This window comes from Panicum hallii, chromosome 9 (genome assembly GCF_002211085.1).
Source record: "Panicum hallii strain FIL2 chromosome 9, PHallii_v3.1, whole genome shotgun sequence".
Taxonomy (NCBI): Eukaryota; Viridiplantae; Streptophyta; class Magnoliopsida; order Poales; family Poaceae; genus Panicum; species Panicum hallii.
In genome coordinates this window covers 774,692-787,266 of record NC_038050.1, presented here as the reverse complement: position 1 = coordinate 787,266, position 12,575 = coordinate 774,692, and the positions used below count along the sequence as shown (strand labels likewise).

Here is a 12,575-nt window from a genome sequence, read left to right as displayed (position 1 = left end):
AACGGAAAGCATCAGTTACAAACTTTCACGCTAATACTTTTGCATCTTTTATTTTTGAAAGGAGCACTTTTGCTAATTGAAGTAGCATTGCAACGGATCATGCGACAGGATTAGCAATTCAAAGGAATTGGAATAATTTTCACTTGTCACGCGCCCTATATTTCTTACCGGCACATGCATCACAAAGCAAATAATATTCCAACAGCATAGCAGCTTTCGAAAGATACAACAAATCCCATAAAGTAAACGAATAAGAACGGAATTTACTGAAAGAAAAAATGCTTTAGAAAGACATATCAAATCGATTAAATTTAAATCAACAGAAATAAAATTTACCGAAACAACTCAATGAAATAGAAAAGCATCCGTTACAAATTTCACGAGGCTTTCCTCGTGTTCATCTCTCCATCTCTAACCTAATCTTTTTTTAAAAAAACTAATCAGAAGAGTTACGTCGAAGTCGGAGCAGAGGCCTCAGCTAGGGCTGGTGCGGATGCAGAGGCCAGCGCCGCAGATTGAGCCGAGGAGGCTACAGGTACCGCGGGGAATTTGGACATGTTCTCGACGTCCAGAAGCGGCGCAGAATTGCGGTGCTCCCCGTAGTACCTTTCATCGGCTGGACGTCTCTGCTGCTGCCCGCCCTGCTGATGTTGTTGACGGTACCTACCATTGCCTTGGTACCCGTCGTAGCCGTGTCCGTCGTTGCCCCTGTTGTACCCGTCGCGACGTCCAGGACCAGAATAGTCGTCCCTTGGAGCGCCGTTGCTTCCGCCATTGTAGGCATATGTTGACGCACCATCGCCATTTTGGACGGCAGCTTTCTGATCATAGGATACACGTTTTGGCGGCCTGAACCCAAGATTTTGGTGGGGGACGGCAACCTGAAAATAGTTATTAAAGATTAGATTCCGTACAATATATTAAGTTGGCACTGAATTATAATATTTGAAGAAAATCTTTATACCTTCTTAGGTTTGGCATCCTTTGTAGTAGCCTCCTTTCCCTCTGCCTCAACTGTTCCTTTCTTCTTGCTAGCCTCCTTAACTATGGGCTGAGCCTTTTCTGCCTTCATGACAGTTTTCTCATCATCTAGCTTCTTTTTCTCCAACATCTGCAGATCCTTAAATTCTTCAGCAGTAATCTTCCTCACCTCAGTTTTTGGGACCTCCGAGGACTTCTTTTTCTCCTCGCGCATCCTCTCATACTCAGCAAGGGTCTGATCAAATTTTGAAGGTCAGCAAACACTGGACAAGCAAGAACTGAATGAAATTGCATGGCTATTTAACGAGGTATTACCTTTTTCTCTTCTTCTAATGGTTGCTTGTCAGCCTGTTTCTTTGAACCATCTACCTCAGAATCTTGCTTCTTCACCTTTTCTGACTCATTGCCCATGATTTTCTTAGCATTTTTCTTCTTCCTCTTCTTAGAGCCGTTAAGCCTCTCCTTTCGAATAAGTTTTCTTTCTCCAGCGGCGGCACCTTGTTGGTTGTTAGAACCATCCTGAGCAGCACCCCTGCAATAAAGCACAACAATGATAAATTTCAGATCAAAAATATTACATCTACGTAAGGAGATATATATAGAATTTATACAACACGATATTAGAACTTACCCAGCAGATTTGTTTGATTCAGAAGCATTATCAGCATTAGCCTCCTTCTGTTCTGTCGCTTTAGCAGACACCACATTCTCTTCAGCTTTTTCCTCAGCCTCTGTTCCAGCATCAGATGACGTCTTCACCTTACGCATGTACACCTTCTTCATCCTGGGCTGGCCCTGACGGTTCCCTTGCCTCTCACCGTTGTTGTAGTTGTCATGACCTCTCTCAACCTGCCTCTCGTCATATCCATATGAGTAGTGCTCACCGCTATCACACACTTGATCGTTGCTCCCACAGTTACTGACATTATTATTGTTGTATGCATTGCCACTAATCTCATCATAATTGCTACCAGAATCTGCATTGGCAAAATCAGAACTGCCGGATTTCATCCTCTCATCCTCCTCCAAAGGAATGCAATGCTCCTCGTAGAAAGCTTTTCTTTGAGGCACCAATATAGCTTCATCCATCCTCAGTTTTCTCTGCTCCTGCCTCAATCTCCTTTGCTCCTCGAACAACTCCTTGATATGACCTTCGTTCCCTTCTTTTTCCTTTAGTTTTATTTCCTCCTCCCTTAGTTTTATTAGAACCTCTCGCAACCTTTTCAGCTCTTGCTGACACTTTCTTACACCTGGCATCCAACAAGGGCGTGGCGAGATCAGACTTGAATCAAAGCGCACATTAAAAACTATACATAGCATAACTCAATAGTCGCACAAGATTAAGATTAACATAACAAAATCGATCTACCAACCAGTGGCATAAAGGCAGCTGAGTATGTCAATCGATACGAACACAGCAAGAATGCATCACGTGAATACGATACTATATAGAAGAATCCTAGATAATCAGATAATAGTGACACCTAACACAGGTTGACAAACGGATCGAACATATAAGAAATTGAAAAACGGATCTACACTTCTCTAGCTACATCAGAACAATCCAATCAGAATATGCAAGATCGCATCAACCAACAAGCCAGCCAGCGCGAGCGATCATCTAATTCTAACCCCGATATATAAGATTAAGGGGATTGGACGATAGAGAGGGGGATCGTTGCGTACCATTGTCGTGTTGTAGCTTGGTGAAGTAGGAGTACTTGGGCTTGTCGTAGGCGGCCGGCTCGGCGGGATCGGCGACGTCAGCGAGCTTGGTGGCGGCGGCCTCGGACTTCTTCTTGCCGATGACGACGGAGACCGCGGCCTCCCCGGACTCACCGTCCGCGAGCTCCAGCAGACCGAAGTTGTAGGTGGCCATCGCTAAACCCTCGCCGCCCTACCGGCTAAACCCTCGGTGCGGCCATGCTTCTGCTGAGAAGCTAGGCGGCGCTGATCGGAGATCGATCGGTGGGCTGGGTTGGTTCCCCGCGGCGATGCTTCTGCGGAGAAGGCGGCGCTGATCAGAGATCGATCGGTGGGCTGGTTTGGTTCGTCGATGGTGGAGGGGCGGCGCGTTTTATATGGCGTCCGGCTCGGATTGGAGGGGCCGCCGGTTCGCTTGCCTTATCGATCGCCTCACGTTACGCCCTCCCCCGAGTCGGGTTCCAGTTCCAGTAAACCAAAACCGTCGTGTCTGTGTTACGTATGCTCATCGTTGCCCGGCCGGCCGTATTCGGTTCCAATTTCCAACAACCTCCTCACGCAGATTTTATACAGAGTACGGATCGACGACCGGCGGCGAGATGGCGGGAGGCGGCGGCATCAAGCCCAGCGCCAACATGTGGGCTCTCCTGTCCAACAACGACCCCGGCGACAGCGGCGGCCAGGCAGAGACTTGACGACGGGAAGGCAAGGGACAAGCAGCAGGCCGCGGCAAGCGGCGAGCCGGAGAGCAGCGGGGTAAGCGGCGCCGCTGCAAAGCAAGAACGCAAGGACAAGAGGACGCGGAAGGAGCGCAACAAGAAGCAGAAGAAGCCGGCGGCGGTGGCCAACGGCGAGGCGAGCACTGCCGTATCCGCCGGGGAGCACCAGAACCAGACGATGATGAGCACGAACCGGGAGGCTGATGATGAAGACGGCGGCTACAGCTCGGGCCAGCCGACAGCTGCGGCGGCGGGGTGGCAGCTGTTGCCGGGAGCTGCTCCGCGGGCTGTTCCATGCGGCCGTCTTTGTCAATGTCGCAGCGCCTGCTGGCACCGCCGGCCCTCCAACCTGACCGCCGGTGCCGTCACTGCATCTCGACTGAGTATATATATTTATTTATTAAATGCAACAGCCTTGTTTCAATCAGATAGACGCATCATCGTTCTCTATATATCCTCTCAATTTCTTATTGCAGCTGCTGTCTGCACTCACACTCCATATCTCACTTGAACAACGCTTCGATCTCTCCCTGGTATTTTGCTGTCACTTTGTCCCGTCTTATTTTCATGGTGGGTGTCATCAGTCCATTGTCAATCTGAACAGAAAATAATGTCAAGCTTGCAAGCAAGATAACTTCTTGAGTATAAATATGAGTGAAAACTTACTGTAAATGGTTCGTCGACAATCATGATAGGGCCGATGCGGAAAGAGCAATGTGCGGTCCTGAAATTTATTGGCAAAATAATTCAATGCCTCCTCTGATTTAACTCATAGGCGCCAAATACTCGAATCATACATCAAATTATTATCACGAAATAGTGTCACGTGCACACAAAGTATGGCATCATCACAAAAACCCATGTACGGCTGTAACTATCTCCAGATCAAACCAACAGAATTGCATGTACCACTTTTTCAATTCTGTTCACCCATGTTTTAAGATTCCCAACAGCAAGAAGAGGGCAGCAGAATGAGAGAAACAACAACAGATCAGGCAACTCTTACCAGGTTCTCAGCTCATCATATAGCATGTTCATGACCTTATCTTTCGCTACTTCGCCATTCTCATCAACGAGGGACTTCCTTTTTGCTTCTGCCAGAACTTCATTATTGGGAACAACTATGGCACCAAGACGCCGTTGATCCTATGCAGAGAACAAATGAAGGAATTTCATAACTACAAAGGTTACTTATCTATTTACCGTAGCAGTATCCAAATATAATCTTGTCACAACAAAAGTTCGAGAGAGAATTTTGATAAATACAAGTGCAATGCAATAGCAATAACATTGCATAGTTTATGATAATTACATTCCCTAGCTGTATCGCAAACTGTTTTGGTAACAGGGTATATTCCTTACCTGGCCGATCACAACTATCTGATGAATCAAGTTACTCCTGCTAGCTGCTTCCTCGATCTCAGAAGGTTCAACATTTTCACCTGCACATGTAATAGTCAAGTTACAGTCAAAAGTTACATGGTCACCAATGACAAGAAATCATGATGCTCAAGTGTGCAACATTGAAGAGGTAGAAGTATTCTCGTACTAAATCATAAATAAGTATGACCAAAATTACATGCGTGCAATACTTGGTTTACATGCTGAAAAGAAAAAAAAAGGAAGCATATTATAATCTGAACCTGTAGAGAGAACTATTGTATCCTTTGCACGCCCTTCAAGAACAAGCATCCCTCCACACTTCCGACTCGGCCCTATAGCATGGCGAGGTGCAATCCAACCTATATCTCCGGTGTTGAACCAACCCTCTTGATCCAAAGCTTCATTGGTAGCAGATGGGTTCTACAACAAACAAAAAATTATGAGAGAAACCAGTTCAAGAAAAAGTTGAATAAGATTTGAATAATATTATTTTTCACATGGGGCTTTAAATGGATTGTAAGATTTAGATAGCTTGCTTCTTAATGTCCATTTCTCTTTTGGCTGTATCCAGTGACACCATACAGAATGATTAATATATTAAGTACAACAGATGAACCTATAAAAATATTGCAACTCCTTTTTGTCAAATATCTATCAAAGATATTAGATATTAGGTTGCTCCACGAATAGCCAATTAATTTTTATGAAAGAAATGATCAGTTCATTTCTACCTAAATGCCTAAAGGAAGTGTTACTTTGACCCAACAAATTTGTATCAATCTGATTTATATTTGGCAATTGATTTTTATCAGTAAAGCAAGGAAATAAAACCTTATAGTATCCCTTCATAACTTGTGGTCCTTTAATTTTCACAATCCCCTTTGAACCATCTGGAAGCACATCACCAGTCTCTATGTCAAAAACCTTGATTTCAGTATGTTTTACTGGGGGGCCAACTGTGCCGAGAACCTTCAAGTGGCATAAATTACTCATGTTATTACTTTATAGATAGGAAACGATATGTATGACTGTGTCCATTTCATGAATAAAAATAAGTGTTTTCCTTGTCTTACATTGCAGAATGGTCTTCTAGCAGCTACAACAGGAGAAGTCTCAGTTAGGCCATAGCCGTTTTGTACTTTAATGCCAATGGCCTGAAAGAGCAAAACATCAATGGAGGTATCAACATTTTAACATTTAATTAAGAAGTTCAGTGACAACTCTCTACCTCAAAAAATTTATCGACATGCATCGGAAGACTTCCACCACCACTAATACCAGCCTGCAAGTTATCACAGAAACCCCATGATTTATTGAGTAGTTTTAAGATATGAGTTAAGGAAGCTAAATTACACTCAAAACCACAAGGATCATCAAGGTAATACAGAAAGAGGAATGTTTAAAAAATAATGTACCTTTGAAATCCCGATTGCTGAATGAATTTTCTTGTAGACTAGTATCTTTGCCAGATTATGCAAAGGCCACAAAAATGTGGCAAGAAATCTTGCCCATATCCACTTGCCCATATAGACAATGAATGATGGTTGAACAGGATTGTTTGATAAAACTGTTCCCTATCCAATGGGTGAAAAAATAGGAAAAGAAAATTAAGTCAGGTGGAGAAAGAGGCCACAAGCAGAAATTAAAGAGAACAGGACTTCTTGATCATATCGTTACTAAAGAATGAGATAAACAAAAAATAACATCTTGAAAGCAATTTCCTTGCAGCTAAGTAAACGAAGTGGCATATGCCAACTTGGTATCCAGACCTCATAGATCTTCTTGGCCTCCATATATAGTAAGCTTATCTTGATTAGTGAAAGAGCAATGATTTTTCGAGCAGCTGAACTGGAAGAAATCTGACTATGAATGGAACTGTACAAAGTGAAGAGGAAAATTAGGAAATGGACAAAGGACTTACAACCGTTCAATCCTAAAAAAATAATGCCCTAAACTGCTACCTACATATAGCAACATTGTGGGCACTACTGCATTAGTGAACTGAATGTCCCTACTAATGACCAACCATTTCCAGTAGAATATTCTACATAAGCATTTTTTTTACACTCCCGTCATTCTATTTTATTGACGCTCTTGAGTTTTCACAGTTCCAAGATGACTGGACCATTATTTTTTTGTTCTATAGATTGATAATTTTAATAATCTCATAAAGAGATATGTTTTCGCAAGTGTGTCCAGACAGATTATAAAGCATCGGATAAAAAAAGAGAGAATGGCGAAGTAGAAAAACAAACCTGTACAAAGTTTCATAGACCAGCGGTACCGATATAATATAGTGAGGTTGGTAACGCTGCAAATCTTCCTATCAAAGAAGATAGAAGAAGATGTCAAAATGCCCTAAGGAACTTCAGATTCTTCTGCAACAGATAGACAATAAAACTAGTAAACAACAACACAGATAGAAGTGCAGAATGGAGTTCTGCAGACTGCTGCATGCCAATACAAGATCTGACTCATTTTGCAGCTTTTAGTAAGCTGATGAAGAATATTATAGCATTAGTCATGCATCTGAGCACACAAATATAGTATAAGATCGCATGAATTTCTCATTAACAATAATAACAGGTGATTTGATGGAAGCTAACTATAGTAATCGTCCTTAATAACATTATAAAGCGCTTAATGCAAAGATTAACTATAGCACGGTAATTTATGTTGGAGTATGGAAAAACTATACCTTCAGGTACTTGACGTTAGTGTAAACTTGCTGGATTCCGTAAGTGAAGATGAAGTACTCACAAGCACGCTCATAAGCATGCCATGGTGGAAGCATGCTTAGGAACCTATCACCAGGTTCTGCTGGTACAACGTCCCACAAATTCTTTATCTGTAGAACATATCAGCATAAAACATGTATAAACAAGGAATATATCAAACACAAAACCTAAGCAGTTTGGTTGGAATTCTTTTACAGGGCACTTGAATATTTATGTTTATAGGAAATCCAGGGAAAACATAATATTAAGCATAACTGCCTATGCTGATATCATAAGGATTAGCCGATTAGGAAATCACATCGAGATAAGGAAACAAAATAGTGCCTATTACACAAGGCAGCATATCATCACTTAACGATTGTGGTTAAAATTGAGAGTTTGTCTTTACCTGATGCAAGAGATTTCGGTGGGTCAGCATTACACCTTTCGGTGTGCCACTTGTTCCACTAGTATATATAAGTGTTGCCACATCTTCTGAAGTAATAGTTTCGAAGACTTCTTGCTGACCTGACAGATGCGAAACAACAATTCATAGTCTAGCCCATAGTTGTGTAAAAGCAGCTGTATATGGGGTGCAGATTGACTACCAGAAAGTATAGAGCATGCACTTTTCATGCATTGCCAAATTTGTACAGGCATAATCGTTTACTGCATGATATAGCAGTATCATTGAAGAAAAGAAAGAAATTATGAAGAATGTAATTCAATCGATTGCATGATACAGCAGTATTATTTCATTGAAGAAGAAATTTCTGAAGAACTAAAAGATAGGTGAGGTTTTTCACTTATATTGTTCTAAATTCAAAACAAACAAGAAAGAAGTTATGTAGGTGCTCTTCTTTAAATCAACATATTTCAAATGAATGCTGCTTAGTAAGAATCAGCTTGGATTGGCGCAGAAAAGAAGTTAATTTTTAAGCTCTTGATATGACTAAATGATCAAGTCAAGCATTAAATCAGAGATCTGAAAAGGAAAATGCATCGAAAATATTACACAGCAGCTGTAATTAGTACAGTATGGGATGCTTATGTTATGAGGTGTGATGCCATCAAATATAACGAGAATATTGCAGGACAGCATATCTTAGGAATTAGTTGTCCTTTACCTCTAGAAATAGCCAAATGACCTAAGAACATGTTGACAAAAGTCAAGAACCACAATTCTTAAAGAAACTGCGCAATCAGATGATTTTCAATTATGATATCACACAAAGTTACCTTGGTGGCCAGAAAGAACCAGAGCATTACGACTCTCCCGACCAAGTTTAGTCATATCCTTGTAGTCATAAAGTGGTATATCCTTCACAGCTTTGCTATCTATGCATGATTTGTCTCCCCAAAGTAGCACAATGAATCTTGCATTAATCCTTGATATGAAAGATTCTGCAAGCCGGTTAAAGAATTGAGGACTGTCCACAACAAGTGCAATGCTGTGATGGGAAAAACAATAAGTTCATAATCACGACATGAAAGTAAAAGAAATATATATGTACTGAGTATTATTATGCAGAATCATAAACCACTCCTAGTATGTCATCTCTCTGTCTATGTTTCCAGAGTTCATTATGATAAAAAAATTATCAAGTTTGATGAAGGAATGTGCTTCACTCGCATGTCTATATTATATAAAGACATTGATATTTTGATTCAGCAAGCAACCGGTGATAATGTGTTCCATTGTAAAGTTGAAGACAAAACAATCCAGTGAATTCATATATGGCATATGTATTTCTTGTAATCGAATTTCTGGTGATCAAGTATACCATAATAATAGCCCATTGCAAATATTTTTCCTACCATAGATACCAAAAGGCAAGCAGAGTTGCATGCTGAAAAAGGTCTAATATAAAAGGTGCACTATTTTTTTTTTGTGACCGTGCTTGAGCACGTTTTTCACTAAGAGGGAGAAGGTGGACTATTTGAACACCCCCCCCCCCCCCCAAACCCACCCACCCAACTCCATCCCTATTGCTAAGGGTGATGTAGCTCATCCAGTTCTTATGTAGATGGAGGGAGGGAGAGCGTCAAACTTGCACCTAGAGTTGCATGTCCCCTAAAAATATCTAAGTTCCCACCGCAATATTACATGAAGTAGAATCAATGGAAGAACTCAGTAAGGCATTTTGAAAGGAATGGTCATTTATAGAGCTTTCCATTTATAACTGCTACAAGCGAATTTGTGGGTTGAAGTCTCGTAAAACCATCTGGGTTGAAGTAGATAAGGGCCAGAACTTCATTTAATGTCATGTAAGTCTGGAATTCCTACGTCTCTAAGCCTCTAACCCTATATGATATCAACTATGTAAAAGTCCAATAAATGGTTTAATTTGAAATTTACGTTAAAAAACAACTCAATAAAACTCACCTTTCTGAATGAGTGTATATTTGAAACAATTCTTCATCGGAAGATCTTGTTCCTCTAACAACATTGATTGCACCAGTAGCCATGATTCCTGTATATCATATGTTGTTAGTGAAAATCATCAATGATGAATGAAGCTGCCCATGTATTGGACAATAGTTACATGAAACCATCTAGATAACTGACTAAATATGATAAGCACATAATTAAGCAGATAAATTCATAAAAGTGTAGATAGCATTGTGTTTTATAGCCTTAGAGCACATCTTTATCTATTTGAAAAATCAAGCCCAACCTGATAGTTGTGGACTAGTATCTGTAACAGTAGAGTAGATGTCATAGCTACAACAGCTATGTGGGAGCTTCAACCATGGCATGTTTGTTTCGGAAGAAACAGAATTCACATAAACTCGAAATGCAACTACAGTAATGCTAACCTTCTAGCGCTCCGGCAGCAAATATCATAAAGGATAAATAACCACAAAACTATCACCAGGAAAGAAACAATAAAAGGGAATGACAGCCTTGGGATCACAATGTGTATCTCAAAACAAAAAGGGTATGTTACCTTGATCTGCAACTAACCACCGACATGAGTTGTCAGCAAAAAGAGCTAGCTTTTCATCTGGAGCAACGCCAATGGCTCTTAGACCTTGAGAAAAATCCAATATTTCTTGTTCAAGCTGATAAGAACATAAATTAGCAATTAGATACCATACATCTGTGGCCACTAAAGCTCTGAAATAAATGCGATCGTGTATTCTAAATGTGATAGGGAAGATGAATAATGTATAGGTGATGAGAAGGTGTAACTCAAATAGAGCAGTATTCGTTATTGTTACTGTTTGCATGCATCTAAACTGAAATCATGCAGATAACTTTAGGGGATGCTTGTTCTAAATATTCATAATGGCTTTTCTTATCTTTTCCTTTTCAGTAATGGAAGAACAAAAACATTTCTGAATGCCCATATCCGTTGATTTCCTCATTTTATTCCTAGATTATCAAGAATCAATGATTCATATTGGAGCCAGAGATGTACCTGTGTATATGTCCATTCAGTCGGCGGTTCATGATAAGGATCTATTACAGCTACGAGGTCAGGATATTTTTCTGCCGCTGTCCTCCAGATATCTGGAACTGCCTTCCATTCATGCACACTCAAGTCACTTCCGCCAGGTAATAGAACACTCTCAAGTAGAGGAGAGCACTTTCTACGAAGTGGATGTTCAAGCTGCAAAGTAGAAGTGGATTAATGCAACTTTCAGGTTAAACATCTTATAATTTTAGCAGGAACTCAATAATGCACATGCAGTAATAATCCATAAAATATACTACTCATGCTTCACAGCATTACTATTTTGCTGCAGAATACTTGAAAACTCCCACAGTTTCACAATTTGACGCATGTACCAACAATTTCATGATTCCATTCCATGTAGAACAGTGGGAACAAATCCACGATGGCATGCCTGTAACAAAATCAAGCTTCTCACAGGGCTAAACAGGAATCTACAGATCAAAAGGTTCCAAATAATAATCAAGACTCCCACAAAGCTAAAAGAGAATCTAGACATCAAAGTGGCCCAGCTAACCAAGGATCAGGATGACAGGAACGGCTGTACCACCTCATCTGCCCCCCATAATTGACATGGGTGATACTGCCTAGCTCGATCACACTCGCACAGCAAATTTGGATAATGAACTCAGCACCTAGTGTACGGAAAGCTGCATGCGATTAAAGGTGGACCGAAAGTAAGTGGCTCCTCCGTAACCAAAGCGCCGGTTGCTGACCCCGGAGGCATAAAAGGGATGGTACCACTACCACTGCCAGGTAGGGATCGCCCCCACCGGGGAGACTGAACCTCGGGCGCCCGGCATTTATAGCAACAAAGCGGCGCCGTTGGGATCGCGGATCGCCGCAGCCTCCCCGGCTCGCCGGAGTCGGAGGAATTCCGACGAAATGGTAACGAGCACGGGCGTTTTGTCCCGCCTCAACGCGGAGCACGACGAGGAGTAGGAACAGCAAGGGGACGGAATCACCGGGAAACAGACAGGGTGGAGAGCGCGCGTGCAAGGACTGACCGCGGAGTCGGCGGACGGGGGCGGCGGAGAGGCAGCTGCCGCGCACCGGGGCAGGCCGCCGCGAGGCGTGGCGGCGGAGCGGCGGGGGAGCAGCGCGGCGGGGCGCCGAGGGAGCAGGAGCGGAGAGTGCGAGCGGCGCGGGAAGCAGAGCCCGGCCATCTGGCCGGACGAAGCAGCGAGCATCGCGCCGGCGATTAGACCCCCGACGAAGACTCCTGCAGAGTCCAGAGAGCAGCGGAGCCTGGACTCCGGGAGAGTGATGTGTGTCTGTTGCGTGACGCACGCCAACGAGCGCTCCTCCGCTGTGCTGCGGCTGATCTCGATGGTTGCCTTCCCAGCTCTATATCTGGTGAGGTCGAGGTTTCTCCGTGTCTCAGTGGCCGCCGTGTCGCGTGGTGCTGCCTCGGCCTCGTGCGCTTCGTCAGGACGGGGAGGCATCGAGGCGAGAGCGCCCGCGGCCGATTGGACGCTTCCATCTTCTGCGTCACAACTCACAATGCTTGAAAGATAAGATGGAGTTGTCGGAGTTGAATGAACATGATCGAATTGTTAGACGCTAGTGTCGACATCTTTGGATGAACAAGAATTCAGGTTTGCCAAAGC

General features: G+C 42.6%; 2 protein-coding genes across 3 annotated transcripts; both read right to left on the bottom strand.

The window, feature by feature from the left end:
• Positions 1-282: 282 nt before the first annotated feature.
• LOC112875792 (golgin subfamily A member 6-like protein 7) lies at positions 283-3,555 on the bottom strand. Of its 2 annotated transcripts, XM_025939766.1 has the most exons (6): positions 2,668-3,555; positions 1,613-2,231; positions 1,297-1,513; positions 1,151-1,216; positions 965-1,066; positions 283-881 (listed from the first exon to the last, which is right to left on the bottom strand). In XM_025939766.1, exons 1-6 carry the CDS (start codon positions 2,858-2,860, stop codon positions 450-452), a joined length of 1,629 nt encoding a protein of 542 aa, XP_025795551.1. In that variant the 5' UTR covers positions 2,861-3,555; the 3' UTR covers positions 283-449. The 2 variants fall into 2 exon arrangements, with proteins under 2 accessions (XP_025795551.1, XP_025795550.1); XM_025939765.1 differs by having other exon boundaries at positions 965-1,216.
• A 218-nt stretch (positions 3,556-3,773) lies between these two features.
• On the bottom strand, positions 3,774-12,425 carry LOC112875791 (probable acyl-activating enzyme 16, chloroplastic). The gene is made up of 18 exons (XM_025939764.1): positions 11,973-12,425; positions 10,930-11,121; positions 10,456-10,570; positions 9,891-9,978; positions 8,744-8,955; positions 7,914-8,032; positions 7,486-7,635; positions 7,043-7,110; positions 6,557-6,662; positions 6,203-6,361; positions 6,016-6,069; positions 5,861-5,941; positions 5,619-5,756; positions 5,048-5,207; positions 4,767-4,846; positions 4,411-4,550; positions 4,071-4,128; positions 3,774-4,000 (listed from the first exon to the last, which is right to left on the bottom strand). The coding sequence occupies exons 1-18, from the start codon at positions 12,408-12,410 to the stop codon at positions 3,908-3,910; spliced, it is 2,451 nt and encodes an 816-aa protein (XP_025795549.1). The 5' UTR covers positions 12,411-12,425; the 3' UTR covers positions 3,774-3,907.
• Positions 12,426-12,575: the final 150 nt, after the last annotated feature.

Coding starts and splice junctions, on each gene's coding strand:
- LOC112875792 (XM_025939765.1), bottom strand. CDS start 2,860: ATGGCCACCTACAACTTCGGTCTGCTGGAGCTCGCGGACGGTGAGTCC. Junction 1,514..1,612: donor GAATCAAACAAATCTGCTGG/GTAAGTTCTAAT, acceptor GCTTTATTGCAG/GGGTGCTGCTCAGGATGGTT. Junction 1,217..1,296: donor CATTAGAAGAAGAGAAAAAG/GTAATACCTCGT, acceptor AAATTTGATCAG/ACCCTTGCTGAGTATGAGAG.
- LOC112875791 (XM_025939764.1), bottom strand. CDS start 12,410: ATGCCTCCCCGTCCTGACGAAGCGCACGAGGCCGAGGCAGCACCACGC. Junction 9,979..10,455: donor GTGGTTAGTTGCAGATCAAG/GTAACATACCCT, acceptor TATGATATACAG/GAATCATGGCTACTGGTGCA. Junction 7,111..7,485: donor CTAACGTCAAGTACCTGAAG/GTATAGTTTTTC, acceptor CTTCTTTGATAG/GAAGATTTGCAGCGTTACCA.